This window comes from Accipiter gentilis, chromosome 24 (genome assembly GCF_929443795.1).
Source record: "Accipiter gentilis chromosome 24, bAccGen1.1, whole genome shotgun sequence".
NCBI lineage: Eukaryota > Metazoa > Chordata > Aves > Accipitriformes > Accipitridae > Astur > Astur gentilis.
Window position 1 is genome coordinate 17,191,552 of NC_064903.1, and position 16,644 is coordinate 17,208,195.

General features: G+C 45.4%; 1 protein-coding gene across 5 annotated transcripts in view; it reads right to left on the reverse strand.

Moving 5' to 3' along the window:
• The window catches only part of FGF13 (fibroblast growth factor 13), a 264,985-nt gene that overhangs the window by 63,468 nt on the left and 184,873 nt on the right, over positions 1-16,644 (reverse strand). Inside the window, exon 1 of one of the 5 annotated variants that reach the window (XM_049827214.1) lies at positions 13,015-13,111. The exons of 3 other annotated variants lie outside the window; for them this stretch is intronic. In XM_049827214.1, coding sequence (XP_049683171.1) covers positions 13,015-13,045 — 31 coding nt within the window. In that variant the 5' untranslated portion in view covers positions 13,046-13,111. Of the gene's footprint in view, positions 1-1,282; positions 1,927-13,014; positions 13,112-16,644 lie in introns of those variants that run through there. One more of the 5 variants, XM_049827211.1, reaches the window with a different exon arrangement.

Genomic DNA, 16,644 nt, shown 5'->3' on the forward strand with positions numbered 1-16,644 from the left:
AAAGCGAGATATCTCATCCAGTTTCAGATCATTCTAGACCAAAAAGTATACAGCAACAGATCTGCTGTCAAGTCTGTCATTTAAGATATCTAGGTAACGCACCAGGAGTAATTGCAAAAAAGGTCTACTTCCACTGAATCCCAATGACATCTGCATTGTAGTCATTTCACACAGTTATGCTTGTCAGGAGGCAATGCATCTCCGCAGCTCACTCCACAACAACTTACTTAATTCAGAGATAAACGTACTGTGAAGATATGATGTGTCATTTCCAAGAGCCAATGTCTGGATAAGAGTCCTCGTGTTTGTAATCAAAGACATTAGGGAGCTCTGCTGCTGTACGTCATTTTAGTAGGAGCTGAAGGCAAAGGCTTACAACAGTTTGCATAAGTATATTAGCTCCTATTAGCAACCTTTGATAAGGGTACTGACGGATGCACGATTCTCATCTACCAACTTTTCTGACAAGAAATTAATCCAGTCCCCACTTTGGTTTTTTAGCCATAATACATCCCAAAGCTGTTGGCAAACTGCAAGTGAGGCACCTCTTCCATGGCTGCTGAGAAAGGCAGACAGGTTAAGTGGCTAACGGCATCACTGTTTCAGCACAGCAAAGGGATAGCAACATTACCAGAGGGTTTTGCTCCTCCCACATACAAAAACCCCACTCAGATCAGGGACTGAGTCTTCATGCCTGATCTTTTGCACCTCTGACACAGAGAGCATCGTATCTGCAGGGCAGCTGCATGTATGAGATTCCTAGAAAGGAACAGGGTGCTGAAGCAAAACTCTGGAAGATGCCAGCAAAAGCAAAAAGCCTCGTCTGCAATCAGCAAAGAAAGCATGGCACAGGCATTCTATGAAGCAGGAAGACAAAAACAGATCTCTAGACCGCTAAGTTATTTAACATACAACTGAAGGAGGTGTATGTGCGGGAACTTCCCCTGCTAACATCTCCCCCACAAATAAATCACGTGCGTTCGTGTATGTGTAACAGAGAGACAAGACTACTGAATTACCAGTACACGGGTGCACAAGGGTGTGCAAGTGAGGCAGTTAGCAATGGTGTGCGTTATCCAAATAAACCAGGTGAACATGAAAGGGGAAGGGACTGGCATGGGGTACCCAGGTCTATCTGATTGTACAAGCCAGGAGTGGCAATACCGGCGCGTTCATTTTACCAGCCCTGAGACACCGGTCCCCCTTTCCCCACACCCGAAACGCATCCCAGTTTGCATTAAATTAAACAAACCGACCCCCCAAAGACATAATCCTTGCCAACCTGGTCGCCGCCTTCGCCTTTTCTTGGAGCCAAAGAGTTTGACCCTGGAAAACACATTCAACTTGTTCTTGTCGCAGCTTCCCTTGCTCTTGCTGGGGCTGTTGACACACTTACAGGCATTGGACTTCTCCCGCTCCCTGGCTTGTCTCTTCTGGCGGATCAGGGAGCTGGCGATGGCTGCAGCCATGGCCGCCACCGCCCCGGCACCACCGACGGGTCAGGCACGCGGGGTTTGCTCGCCGGCCGCGGGCGCCGCAGCCAGCATGCTGCTCGGCCCGTCCCCGATGCCGGGGACGCTGCCGGGCGCCTTGGCCAACGCCACCCGCTGCCAATTGGCTCGGGAGCCCAGGAGACACCGGCAGGATGCTCGCACCGGAGCCCCGGGTCGGGATGCAACAGTTTAGCTCAAGCGTTTTTGTCCGCCGAGATCTTCCCCTTTTGGTTTTCTGATGCTTTTTTTATTCCTCCCAACTTCTGGCAGGGGAAAGTTTGCAGGCAGAGGTGAGCGTTTCTACGGAGATCAAGCAGATCACTCGCAAGACATCCCTCCGAGCTTCTCCAGGCGCGCTATTCGCATGCAGACATGGCACATCCACTTGGTGCAAGATCATCGCATCTCTCCTAGCCCCAATTTCTCCAGTTAACTTTTCTCCCCACCCGTCCCCTCCCCATTGAAATCCCAGCAAACACCTGTTAGACTCCAGCAGGGGCTGGTCCAGCTGCAGGGGGGTTCTGGATCCTTTCCCCCCCCCTCTTCTCCCTTAAGAAGAGATCCGAAGCAAGTGGCGATGGAGACGCTGGGAGGAGGTGCCGATGCCTAGAGCCTCCGCTGCCGAATGCCTCGGGAAGCCTCTTCCCCTCCTTACAGGTACCGCTGCCAGCACAGCCTCCCTTCCAGGGACTCCTTCAGCTTTTGCATTGCAACACTTGTCACCAGACGGTAAACAGCCAGAGCTTCTCCCGACGCCCGCCCGGTCGCCGGCAGCTCAGCGCCGAGACTGCCGCAGCAGGAGTCCTCAGGCAGCGGATGCTGTGCACTGGGGACAGAAATGAGGCGACGCAGCAAGCCCCTTATCACCACCCTCCTCCTCCTCCTCCTCCTCCTCTTCTTCCTCCTCCTCCTCTCCCAGGCAAGGCAGCGAGCGGCAGACCTGCCCGCTGGTTCCCTGCGTGGAGAGTTGCGGAGGGGGGTCCCCCCCTCCCCGGGTGCAGGCAGGGGCTCAGGGTGGGTAGTGGGAGCCGGTGCAACCCCAGCTTGCCCACCCTCACCGGCCCCACGGGCTGCGGGTACCTGGTTTTTGCCAGAGCCGCCTCCTGGGGAGACGCAGACACCCAAACAAACGTGACTGCGATGAGCAAATAGCTGGCACCGGGGTTTCGGCTGCCGAGTGGGGACACCTGCCCGGCAGCAGGAAGGTGGGTCGGGGAAGCAGGGAGGGCAGCTCCAGCCCTAGCTCTCCCCCTGCCTTTTCCTCAGCCTTACAGGACGGCCCCCTCTCTGCCTCAGTGATTTATTGGAGGGCTTTTGCCTCTCTTGCCTTCCCCCCCCCCCCCCCCCCCCCCCGCACTCAGCTCCAGTTTTCTAGCAGAGACTAGAAAATCCTCAGAGAGAGCAATTTCCTTGTCGTTGCCTTGTTCTCCCTCTTCCTTTCGTCCCCCCACGGTGCCTCTGTGTCCCCCGAGGCCAGGCTTTCATGCCAGCTGGGTTTATTCACCCCCGGTTAAGTGGGGGCCAGGCTGCGGTGGTACCAGGGCAGGGAGATGCAGCGGTGCCACGATGCTGGGAGCAGAGTCTGGTGCCAGAGCCTGGTTAATGCCCTGCACAGCAGACGCTGAACCCTGCACGCATCCACGCCCCAAGACATGGGAAGCAGGAGGTCCTGGGGGTGCCTTCGCAACCCACCCCCTGCTCTTCAGCGTGCTTTCAACAGCTGGAGCCTAAAATAAAGCCAATTCAGGCTAGAAACAAAACAGAGATTTGCAGCCCTCAAGGCAAACAACTATTGAAAGAATTTATCCCCGAGGCAGAGGGGATTCGCAGGCACTGAGGCAGGGTGGGATGTCCCGTGAGTGGGACGGGGGAGGCTGTGGGCTGGTCCCTTGCAGGAGCTGAGCTCAGCGGGGACTGCGATGGCAACAGGCTTCAGTCACCCAAGCCTGGGAGCTGTGTCCTGCGTGCCCCCGGCCAGCCCCAGGGCTTCCCTGGGGCTAGCGAGACAAAACCGATGCAGGCGGGTTGGTGCGACAGCACCAGATTTCTCGTGCGCTTTCAGACTCAGCCAGGCTTCTCGGGATACCTGCCCCTTCTTCCTCTCCTCCACGTGCCCTGGGTAAAGCCACGCGGTCCTCTCCTCCCTCCCTGGGGTTGCACACTGTGGGCCCAGGCAAGTGCAGTGGAAACCATGCCACCCAATACCTTCACTTCAAAGAGCCCAATTCAAAAGCAGTTCACTATTCATCTGCAAACATTACAGTCCTTCCCTGGACTAGAAACAGCTCGCAATGGGTCCAAATCTGTTTCCTCCAACTGGGAACTTCTGCCCCAATAAAATGTGTTGTGTGGCCAGGCCCGAATAACCGAAATGCCCGTAATGCACAAGTTTTAAGATGATGTCCGACTGAAAGTACAATGTGTGCCATCACTGCCTGAGACCTCGACAGCTGACATGGTATATTGAATTTGGCAGCCCATCATACCCATCCACAATACCTCTTTCCTGCAAGAAGTATATGTATATATGTTCACCAACAGGTATAGGTATATATGCACACTCACCTTTGCTTATGAGGCACTTCACGGTATCCACATATACATATTAAATAAATACTCCTAATTTCTTATTTGGGTTAAACAGTAGGGTAAAAATAACTGTAATTCACAAGTTCCACCACTACCCTCATCTGCCAGTCCACATAAGACATGTGAAATCCAACCCAAGAGACAGCCAGTTGGATATTATTAGTAATAACTCATCCTACTCAACTCACCGGTAGCATACTATGAATTTTGCCATCTTTCCACTTCCAGTACAGTCATGAGTGAGACTTGTTTCTCCTGAGACTCACCCGTTACTTTATAAATATTCCCAGTTTGGAAAGCAGCGTTTGATCTTCAGATCAAAGTAAAGCTGCTTCATTGTAATCTGTCCTATAGGTCAGATGGTCTTTCATTTTCACAATGACCAACCAGAAGTCAGAATTTGGCTAACCTTGAAAATTCTGGGGAAAAGCAGTATATAAAAGCAGTACTTAGGATATCTTTCTGCCAGCATTCCAGCCCGCATGCTTAAAATCCATAATGAAAATTCATTTGCACAAATGTTCCTTGACAGATAACTAAAGAGAGGAATAAAAATAGCATATATGCATAATCAGATTTAAGTTTCAAAAAACAGTCCTCCAGTTTCTTTGCATGATCAACCTCTCCATCTATCGGTACTCCTACAAACATGTCTTCATTTACTATAAATGGCACATGAAAATGAAGATCTTGTTGGGAAAACGACTTTGGTACAGAACCAGTCTTTGGACTACTTCAGTGTTACAGATATAAAAATCTCAAGGAACAGCTTTATTTTCTTTGAACAGCAAGAGCTGTTCACTCCCCACCATGCTAAAAAGGTAAAATAAAATAAAATAACATTCCAAGTGGCTTTTTCAATGTAGAAGACAACCAGACACTCCTTGAACATCCGTCCTCTTTCTTCGTATGTGATTATTGTAACGGGGCACACTTAAAGCTGAAGAGTAAATTGCAGCCCCGTTTCAATCAATAATTAAGCATCTCTTAAGAAATCAGCATTGGACAGACTTGTACAGTTACTGTCAGAGACAGCGCCATGATCTACCTGGAGCTGGGATCTGACCCAGCAGCAATTCCACTGTGTTGAAGCAGACAAAGATCTCACCCGCTTTTGATTTATATTTTTTTCCTTCCAATCATCTGTTGAGTTTATGCTGATGATTATTTCCATGATTCTGATCATTAAAACGTACTTGAGCCTCCAGAAGCTGCCTGGATTGGGCAAAAGTAAAGCTTGAAATTTGGTACCGTGCCCCCCCAAACCAGGACTGGCTCTTCAACTAACGCAGGACAAGGTTTTCAACCAACAGAGTGTTCTGCCCCTGGTGCCTGGCTCCTGCAAGAAAAGGCATCAAACCCCCATCACTGGCCCAAACCACAGCAGTGGTGGCTGTTTCACCAAATTAGAGGAAAGGGCAAAACTTCTGGTTTTCTCACCACCCTCCTCGAACCATTTGTGCTGCGGCAAGTCCCAGACCACTGCTGTTTCCCAGGAGTTTGAATCCATCCCGAGCGCAAAAGATTTATCCTAGATAAGCAAGTAGATACTGAGCAAAACGAACGCTGCACAAAAATCGCGACCAGATGAAGGAGCACAAGCCAGCTCCAGAACTCACTGTCATGAAACAAGCTGCAAGTTTTGACAAGCCGCCGCAGCTTTGCAGCACGCCTGGTGCCAGCTGCAGCCTGCGAGCAGAGGAACTCCTTTCCCCCCACCGCTGACGGCCTGTGCTTTTTCAGCACATGAACATCAACAGATGCGATCGAGCGCAGAGCAGCATATCAGTGCAGCATTGCTGTCAGAGAAGGGAACAGGTGGAGGAGAGACAGCACTTTCCGGGTCCCTGTTCAAGCGCACTGGTGATTGGCACATGAGCCCAACGTGTGACTTGCTGAGGGACCCAAGCTCCTCTGTGCCTCGTAGAAGCATTAACGATTCTCACGACGTGTTGCCATAAAGCAGGAACTTACTGCCAGCACCTTGGGTCAAACCATCCCATCTTCAGACTAAACAGCATGTTCAGCTATTTCCTCTTCCCCTCTAAACAAGTATCGAAAGATTTCTAGTACGTCCTATATAAACAGGTAGACGCTGGGCAGAACAAATTCTGCATGAACATTGAGACCAGAAGAAAAGTCACAAGCCAGCTCCAGACCTCACTCAGCCCAGCATAAACCCCAAACCACCCCTCTACAGGTACAAGCCTGAAGCTGCTTTGGTGTGACGAAAAGATTTCAGCCTGGCATGGGATGTCATGAGTCCCTCCCGAGGCTCTCTTGCTCTTGATGGGGTAACATGCTACTGCTCTTACAGAACAAACAGGAAAAAAAAAAAAGCTTCAGGATTCAAATCTATGGACTATTTCCACTGCCTACCCTCCCCCAAAAGTAGAGGAGTATTTTCTGAAAAGTGCCACCAGAATCGCTTCTCTCTCTTTTCAGGTTGAGATAAACAAGACTTCATCCAGTCGGGTATGACACAGCAGCACTGAGGCCCCCAGTGATTTTTTCCTCTTCTAAGTAAACAGAATTACTATTCACCAGGAAACAGAGCTGTTCAGACCCAAGCCCTGCATCACTTAGCTCCTCCGTGAAACATCCCGTGGAAATGACTCAGCCTTTCCTCTGCAGCCAGCTCCGCGGCTGGACACGAGCGCTGCAGAACGGCGAGTGTCTGGGTGCTCTCTGCTCGGGGGATGAGCACGGTTTGCTGTCCAGTTCACTGCCCCTGAAAGCCTAGTTTTACCCTAGATATGAGCCAAATTCAGAGTCAGCTAGATGTTTGTTTCTGAGTGCAAGGTGGAAAAAGGTATTAGTGGAAGAAAGAGCTGGGCCTTCAGGCAGCTGCAGACCAAGAGGTCACATTTGAGGATATTTTAGTCAACAGACCAACTGGGCTACCTTAAAACTAACCTTAATAGTAAAGTCTGCCTTCAATAATCAGCTGCAGACCTTTATATGAGCTGTATTGCTGTAAACAGAAGTATTTTTATGTTGAGAACATAAAGGCACTTGTAAATAGTGACATGGATGTTCCTGTGCGTCTCTGTGTCATGGTTCTTTGCAAAAGTGCACTGCGCACCTCTGCTCAGTAACAGGAAAAAAATCCAATTAAATTCCTGTGACACTACTGTAGTCATGTCACCTGGACCCACTTTATCTAAGAGCTCACTTGTTGTTCAAGGGATTAGGTGGCTGGTTGATTTTTGTCTTCTCAGAGTACAGAATCATGAATCTGAAGACCAGAAGAGACCCCCGGTACAATCGGTGCAGAGGACTGGATGTGCCGAAACTGGCCCCCATCCAGCAAAGCAGAGAAACACATCCCTGGCTTCAACATGTGAGTCATCTCACTAAGACTACTGAGATATTTAAAAAATAATTCTGCGCCTGATGCATTACAAAAGGTTCTTATATCCTAATCCTGTTCTCTTATCAGATCCGCACAAGTCTGCTAGGACAAAGTTCACTGACTCTGACAAGACTTTGGGCCTCTTCTTCATGACTGGCATGCCCCACTAAATGCTCAGGATGGCCATAAGATGTCACATCAAGAACATCAGTTTCCTTTCGGATTCTTAGAGAAAATACTGATAAGAGAAATCCCAGTTTTGCCCCTTCCCAGCTATGAATTCCAATTCCTTTACAGCACTGTCTCAGTCAGAACTGGATTTGATCTAACCCGGTGGTGCAGGCATTTTTGGAAAAGGAGGACATTGTTTGAAGGTAGAAAAATGGAAATATTTTTGCCTAGGTTAATCCATATTCAGTCATCCCAAAATGTCAACCACAAAAGATCGTCTATCCGGTGCATAAAAGATCAGTGCCAATCAGCTGGGAAAGGTCACAGAACAAACAGAAGAGATCAGCTCCCACAGCTCTGCGGGCTCCCAAATTGGGAACACATTATTCCGGTGTCTGGGGGGGCCCAACCTGAGCCAGGAACTTGCAGCAGTGACCGACTGACTTCTCTCTGCCCACCGCAAAGCCATAGCAAAAAAATACTCCCACATCAGTATGCACAGAAGTATCTGTTCATTCACCTCTCAGCATGATGACTCTCAGAAACATCAATGTAAATGACAGCATATCATCCCTGAAATATTTACATCTCAGCATGGGACACATGAGAAGCGTGGGCTATATGCCACTGTCAAACCTAACATAAGGCCACTTTACACATGACAAAGCACTGTAAATAGTCCTTCACAGACCCAAAGCAAGTTGCCTAGAGATTGTCACGTTACTCAAATGGATCTTTTCCCACCTTTTCATAGATCTGATGGTTCATCCCTTGTCAAGAGCTTGACAGAAACAGACTCGCTGGGTCTCCAGTGAGTTGGACCCTCTGAGAATTCTCCCCCTCCTACCTGCACCCAAGCACGCTCACAGCCATGCGACCAGCTTCTCACAGCCATGGTCCTTGCTTTGCTTGAAGCTAACTTCTGCCCCACCGCTTGACTCCGCATAACTGCAGAGCCCAATTCGCTGCAATCATGTGATGAATGCCAAGCTCGCTGCTTCCCATTGCTGTGTTAATGATGGAAGGCCCATCTGTTTTCTAGTAATGAAACCAAATTACCCGGGCTGGGATCACAAGAGCCTGGCAATGGTTTTCTGTGACTTTTACCTGACTGCTGAGATCGTGGCGCCAAGTTCACACAGACAAATGAGAATGTGAACAGAGTTAGTCACAAATGAAAGGGACTTGGAGCAAAAAGTGCCATGTCTTGGATGGAGGCAGGGTTCTGCAGGAGCTGGAGTCACACCCTGCACTGGGCCGATGCTTCTGCAAATGTGCAAGCGGGGCCTTGCTCCACTCACTGTCATGGAACTGGAACCAGTTTTCCTGAGCAAAAATGGTGGTCTCAGTTTCAGTAACCAGAAGGAAGGTATATCCTTGGGGATTAGGAAGAGGGCCACGAGCCCAAACTTCTGCATTCCGTCTCAGTTCACCATCTAATAATCATGATACTAATAGCGACGTAACAAGACATATCTGACCTAAGTTCAGTGATGTAAAAGTTAGGTTTATCTAAGCTCATCTAGCCAAATATCTGGGCTGTACAGCCAAGAAAAAAGAGAGAAAGGCACCTCCAGATGGCAATTCATTCCTATCCAAAAAACCACCATTATTTTCACAGCTGCATGAAGGAAAACACTACCTCTACCTTACTGAACTATCACTGCAGGGTGATTCAGACTATAATCTACCTAATGCATCCTTATAATAAATAATATTTACCATCATCAAAACTAAGTAATCACTTAATGAAGGACCATGTAGCTCAGTGACTTGCTTCTGGCAGTGCTCAGTAATACATGTGAATATAAAACCAGCCCAAGTTGTCGCACAGTTTCACTTCGCCCACACACATACATTCCAGCAATTGGCCTCATGGCAACTCCAGGCTTAGCAGGAGCTGCTGGTGGCAAGAGCAGAGCTAAGGTGACATCTATAAATCACACAGGGATTTTTAGGTGAAAAATACAACCTATCACAAGTAAACAGAGGGGAATTCATTAGCATAAGTTAGATGCACTCTTTTTGCAAGCAACACTCACAAGTAACATTGGCTAGCAAAACAGGAACAAGAACCACAAGCTGGTATTTACTGTATTGGGTTTAAATAGGTCTGGAGACTAAAAAATGGGGTATGCAAATTCTACAGAAGCAAATTAGAAGAAATTCAGAGAAGTCAATTCAGAGAAGGAGGCTAATAGCAGAACATCTGCTGCTGCTCCCAATATTCACATTAGGCGGCTGGGTACATTTCCGGGGACTCAGACCTCATCGGAAAGCACAGTAAGATTTTGTTGCTATGCAGGGAAACAATACTCAGGAACCAGAGAAACAGATATGAAGCTGCCTGAGCTAGGCATTGTTATTCCTCGCTTAAGTCCAGCTGAACTACAATAAGGGCACATTTGCTTGTACGGAGATTGGGTAACTGTCCAACTTGTAGCTGCATTCTACCTAAAACCACCACAAAACTAGTAGATTAAGCTGCAGAAATAGATACTAATACAATACCATGATTTTAATTAAATTCCCAGTCCATATGTATGGCCTTTACAACTCTCCAGTCATACTGCTAAATCATGCTGAGCTAAACTTACAGCAGAGACACACCATATTTAGCAGATGATGATATATCACCAGGATTTCTGTCCTCTCCCTTCAACCCTCTCCCCTTTGTTTATCATTCTCATTTTCCACCTCTTCCTGCCAGGATCTTCTCTCCTTGTTTCATTAAAAATTACAACATGCTTCTAATGAGCAGTAGCCACAAAAACCATCAGTGTCTCAATGACCTTATCCTTCATTGAGGTCAACTTAATCTTGTTTACAAACAAACAAACTTAGTTTATCTTCATCAACAACACAACATTCCAAGCCCTGGGAGCTTTTGCTGTGAAAGAAAGGACAAAGAGCCGAATTGGATTCTAAGGCACAGAACTAAGCCTGCTAGATTGTAAGAAGTTATCTTGGCTGATCTTTCAATGTTATCATTTGACCAATTCCACTCAGCCCATTCCATGTAACCATAAAGAAGGAAGACCTCCTTGGATTTTCTTGTCTCCTATACGAGGCAGCTATAAGAGATTAAAGAGTCTAACTATAAAAAGGCACCTATATGTACAGCTGCACAGGTAGAACACGCAGCCACACAGAATTAATGAAACTCCGCAGCAATCTGCAAGGCCTGTAGGGACTCCCAGACAGTTCCCCTCACATGATTGGAGCAAGAGATATGGCTCCCAGAAGTTGCTGGTATCTGTATTTCCTCTGGACTGTAACTGGAGTTGGACATCTCAAACCTCTGCAAATATGGGCTCTACATTCATGACATGGACACTTAAATACAGGCCTTTTTTTCTGCCTTTCTTCTTCCTGACTTGCAAATCTGAGCAAACCCAAGACGTTTCAACAATGCTGAGATGCACAAACACCAAGGAATCAGAGTAGAGCTGTTAATGCTGGGAGAAACTTCCACCTCCCTCAGCCCTTTACTTGTTTTTCCAGCTCTCTAATATATGAAATGCCTTACTCAGTGACTATATTTTTAAACCATTATTGCCATAAATTTTAGCCGACTTAAAAAGTTCTGATGTAAAGTCTTTTCAGGAGGCTTTTGGCAAAGTATAGAGTTTCCTGTACAGGAAGCGTGCTGTAGAACATTAATTTGTAAATAGTTACAAACCAAACAAATGGGACAGATTTCCAGTACTTGCAGTCGAAAAGCCAAGCGTGTAAAATTGCTGCTAAACCCAGAAACAAGAGAGACACCTAGAGTTAGCTCTTGTAACTGCCCCAGCAAGGTCACTCACTTTCTTCCCCGGTTTTGTTTCGGTCACTGGTGATATTTAATTACGGCAAACGTACGCCGTGCCTCCGGCTGTAATTAAGAGCGAAGTCGAAAGCGCAGGGTTCGGGCGAGCGGGGAGAGCCGCTGTGATTTTGCATGGAAGACCGTGCCTTCAGATGCGGCGGGAGCTCGGGGCGGTCCCCCTGGCTCTGGGATGGCCCCAGAGGGGACTTTGGGGGACACACACACGGGGGACGCACAGGGGAGAGGCCGCGGGGACGCCGAGAGCCGCGGGAGGGAGTAGGGGGCCGGAGCCGCTGCGGCGGCCGCTGTCCGCGGTGCTGATCCGCGCCGCGCCGGGGCCGCATCCCGCCCCGCGGCAGCAGCACCCCGCGACACCTCCCCGCTCCGTGGGACGCCTCCCCGGCCCCTCACAGCGAGTCTACAACCAAACCTCGAGGTCCATCATCAACCGGCAGCGTTGTGTATCGTGGCTAGGCGACGTACGCCCCCCAAAAGCTAACCGACGGCAAAATCTGGTGAGGGTTTTGGACCCACCTCGTCTTTACCGCCGGCGTGCTATAAAGACTTAGCGCTTTTGCGAAAGAGCGAGGCATTTAGCCGTTAATAATCTGGATTACATATTAAGTGATTATAGTTTGTAAATGCATTTTTAACATGCCAAAAACATTGCAGACTGCTTACTTCACATTCTACGCTTTACTTGGATTTACTGTATTAATTTTGAAGAGACGAAAAACATGGATGCCGCGTGCAATGTCATAAAAGATGTTTACTAATCGTGTTGAGTTATTTCTAATAAAGAATGATAAATGACCCAGACAGTTAATATCTAACTCACACAGTTAATATCTAACTCTCTGCACACACTGCCCATTCAGAGTATTGTTTGATATTGGGGCATTTTCCAAGAGTCCTTGGATTTGTTTTTCTTTTCTAGCCGTAGGGCGTTGGTTCTTACAGTAATTTGATTGTTTCACGTACCGAACGCAGAGAACACACTTTTTCATTATTAAAGAAAAACAAATGACACCATCATAAGCCTTTAGCTAAAACATTTGCAAAAGAATAAAGAAATGCTGATGGTTTCGTATTAAAAATATTTTCAAGTTATTACCACCATAACAAGATTATCTTCAGTTAATGTTAGGCACCGTACTCTCATGAAAGGCAATCAGAACAGAACTGGATTCATCTTTTTTTTTCTTTTTTCTTTAAAGCAAGCTTTATACCTGACAAAAAGCTTGGGTACAAGATTAACTAAATATGTGGCACAGGCATTTAAAAGGCCATAAAATCAACCTGTGTGACATTTGAAATATATATTCAAACAGGAGAAATTTGCCAGTTCAGCAGAATATTCACTATATTTACAGTTCCAATCAGTAGGAATCAACAGTAAGACCTGCCTTTTCTTTCTTAAATAGTGTATTTTCAGAGTTACCAAAGAAAATGCATGAAGTCAAAGAACAACCACATTCTTAATAAATACTAAGCTTTAATTTCTTTACGTAGTTTATCATCTCTACAGTGGATTAGTTGCCAGGAAATACCTTCTAGTTTTTTTCCTGTAAAAATATTGCTTAAATACATCTTACCTGAATAAGACTTTCTTAACCCCAAAGCCATGCTGCCTTACAAGCTGCTCCTACCCAGACAATTGCAGTCTACATTTGGAGCAGACACACAGGGAGTAGATCAGAGAAAGTTTAAGGCATATTTAAAGTATTCTCTAAGGTACTGGCCAGAAACATCAAGCCCATACTCGCGGTATAGAGAGATCATTAATGGGCATTAGTGACAGACCATTATGACTTTCAGAGATCATTAAAGATTCATAATGTAGCTGTATTGTTCTGGCAACATCTAACCATTTCTTGGACATAAATGTACATTTCTCCTACATGATTTACTTAAATTTATTATTTTTTGAGTGTCAAATTTTATTTTCTCCCTCCTAGAATTACAACGAATGCCTGTAACAGGATACTGTAGTACATTACGCCAGCCACAGGAGCCTGGTGCTTGGTTTAGTTGATACCCTTTATTGTAAGGCATTCTGCAATATGAATAGCTCAACAACATTCATGAGGTAGGAATATGTACCATACTTTCTTTCTTCTTTAAATAAGCTGCATTATTGATGTACCGTAAATGTTACAAGTATAAAAAGCACTTAGAAGAATTACATTTGTTAATAATTCTGAAATAATTACCTTTTGAAATTTTTAAGCTTTATCTCTGCATTTCAGAACAGCTCACTGTTTGATATCTGGATTTGGTGAAAAATATTGAAGATATTCTAGTTGGGGTCAACCAAACCAGCTACTCCTAATGCAATTTTCACAAGTGAAGAAAACATTGAGATTTGGTTTTGAAGATGTACAGTACTGCAAACACCGTGGTCCATAATGTGACTACAGTTGTACTTCAATTGTGTTAATCAAGGGCTAGATTTGAATTTTCTGTTGCTGAACATGACTGAGACCTTGTTTAACTCATCCCTTCTTCAGCACAGCAAGTTAAGCCCATGCTCACATATTATGTAAGTAATGAGATTTAGGCAATTTAGAAGCAGAGTCAGATTTCAAAATCTAATACTGTCTCTAAGTGCGATTTGGTCATTGTAGAGTCATATAATTACAAGTAGTAGAAAAGAGCTATTTAGAAAGGCTCTGCCTCTTCACCAGGAGTTACCACTCCCTCCACGAGACGTTTACAAGTCACGTGTGCGTGAGCTTGGTTTATTTTGCAGTGCAATGGACCCACAATGAGCATATACCAATTTGCATATCAGGAGGAAAATCGCTAAACTCCAGCTGAGGAGCAGTAACTTCTTAATTTCTCTAACACAATCACTTGCAAATGCATAAGACATCTAAGGATCAGACCCTTAAAGTCATAGACAAGGAAACATTTTCCAGATGCTGGACTTTAGGTACTAAAATGAGTTCTAGCAACTGAAGCCACTCAAGCATTTTAACATGTTTTATCATTTATGTTTTGCTGAATCTAGACCTGAAACGTGAAGCATGTCAGTTTACTACTAATAAACAATTTTCCCAAAATAGTATTTCAGCGTTTACTAATACGTATTACCGCTTACGTACTTGGAATTCACAACAACAAGTATGCAGAAACAAATCATGCTGTGAATCGCACAATTTTAGAATATTCACTGTTTATTATGCCACAGTTGCTTATAATCAAGCTGTGAATATTGCAGATACCCAAATACACTGTACTATTAAAAACATCCTTAATTATTGGTGCCAGAAACAAACAGTACCTCACCAAGAAAACTGCAGTGGTGCAAAAAATAAAGTTGATTCCGAGACCTCTCCACTTGGAAATGGCACCATTTACACAAAAGGAAGTAAAAAATCCATGTGGAAGAATGTACTCATGCCCATCTCCAATTGCCTGCTGAGTTCTATTGATTTCAAACAACTGACCTTGAGTCGATAGGTTTTATGTCACCCATGTCAATTATTGACAGGCAGACAAAAGCCAGCAGTGGCATTGCTTACTGCCTTGCAATTATAAACAAGGTTAATCTGCTTGTAAATGTAGTTCTTTCTCCACAAGCACCAGTGCATTTAACTCCTTTTCCCAAAGCCTACATGAATTTGTAATGACAACTCCCTAAAATTTACACGGTTCTTATTAAAATTTCAATATTCTGTCCTCTTGCTACCTCAAGAATGGTTTAAGTGATTCAGAATCATTCTTATGGTTTTACAATAAAATCGGAGCTGTATATTGAAAACCTAACCTGTGTCCAGCTAATTCTTATTACCATCTAGTTATTAGTTGCATATTAACTTGTTTTATTGTTTTTATAATGAAAGGAAAATACAGCTTGTGTCTAATCTCCACTTTATTTTGATTTATGTCTCTTATGTGCCCTCAGCACATGCCTAGAAGAACCTGGCATAAAGGAACACAGCTCCTCTGAGATTCTAGCTAAGACCTTACCTCTGCTAAGAGTATTAGTTACCTCTGTGGGGTGTCAGTTTAAAAAAGCAACTTTATAGGGTGGTGTAGGACCTGCAGCAAAAGGACTACAAGTAGAATTTGTAAAAAACCAGTAATTTTATATTTTTTTCCTTATTTAGCAATAAAAATCAAGCTGACATTTGCTATGAAGCACTCACTGGAGATTGCCACGTTATAACTAGTGGATGACTGATGACTAAACAACTAAGAGGAAGAAAAGGGTGGTTTGGAGAGGGCATTTACATTTCTAACCATCCAAGGAGGAAAGCTCAAATTAACCCTCCAAAAGAGACAGTAGTGAGTCAAACCCAGTCCCTTTAAGGCACAATTCGATCAGTTTACCCATGCTATTATGTGCCACAACTATTCGCTTTACAGAGGACCAGAACAGATGACTTGGCAGGTCCCAGTAGGATTTGCAGTCCCATGTTACCTTGCTGGCTGGTATGGGGATAGGGCAGCAAGGACTGTATCAAGCAGTCTCCTCCCAGAAAACACGGCCACACCACCAGCACGGTGCTCTACCTTCTGTGCCTTTTCTCCACAACAGACAAACTTTGTCTAGTTTGCATCTAAGCAATGACGCATGCTGAAATAAAGGCCCAAGCACATCCAAAGAAGCTAGCGTGGGTACAAGAGAAATGACACACATTATTGGTATGCTGTGGCAGAAAAATAGCCCCTTTCCATGACTGCAATACAGGATCAGATTCATAATCTTGCAAATGATTAGGCATTCCCATTTCAATTAATCCTACTTTGCAGTTTTGAACTGATCTCATCCAGAAAAAAAAAAAAAAAAAAAATCAGGCTTGACCTTATTCCCTGTAATCCAACAACAAAATACCCAACCAGTTTGTCTGGCAGGAAGAGGCCAAGAGCTCAGGCTCCAGGTCTGTTGCTGCTGTTATCACTAAAGAATCTCAAATGCAAAATACAGCAAGCGCAGCACTGCTGTCTCAGCAGTCCTGCAGCAACATCATGCAGCGCTGAACAGCAGCTGCAACAGAAACCTTCCAGGGAAATACAGATGATGACTATAAGAAGGTTCTTGCCTTCTTGGAGAAAGGGGAATAAGGAGAATAGAGTGCTCTGAACTGCTGCGCAGCCAGACAAAACACCCATTTGGGGTTTTAGAGCCTGTTGCTCTGCATAGACTATTTCATATTAGTGATCATTATATTTCCATAGAGTCAATCAGCTGTTTAAATTTCAGCAAAGTGACTTAA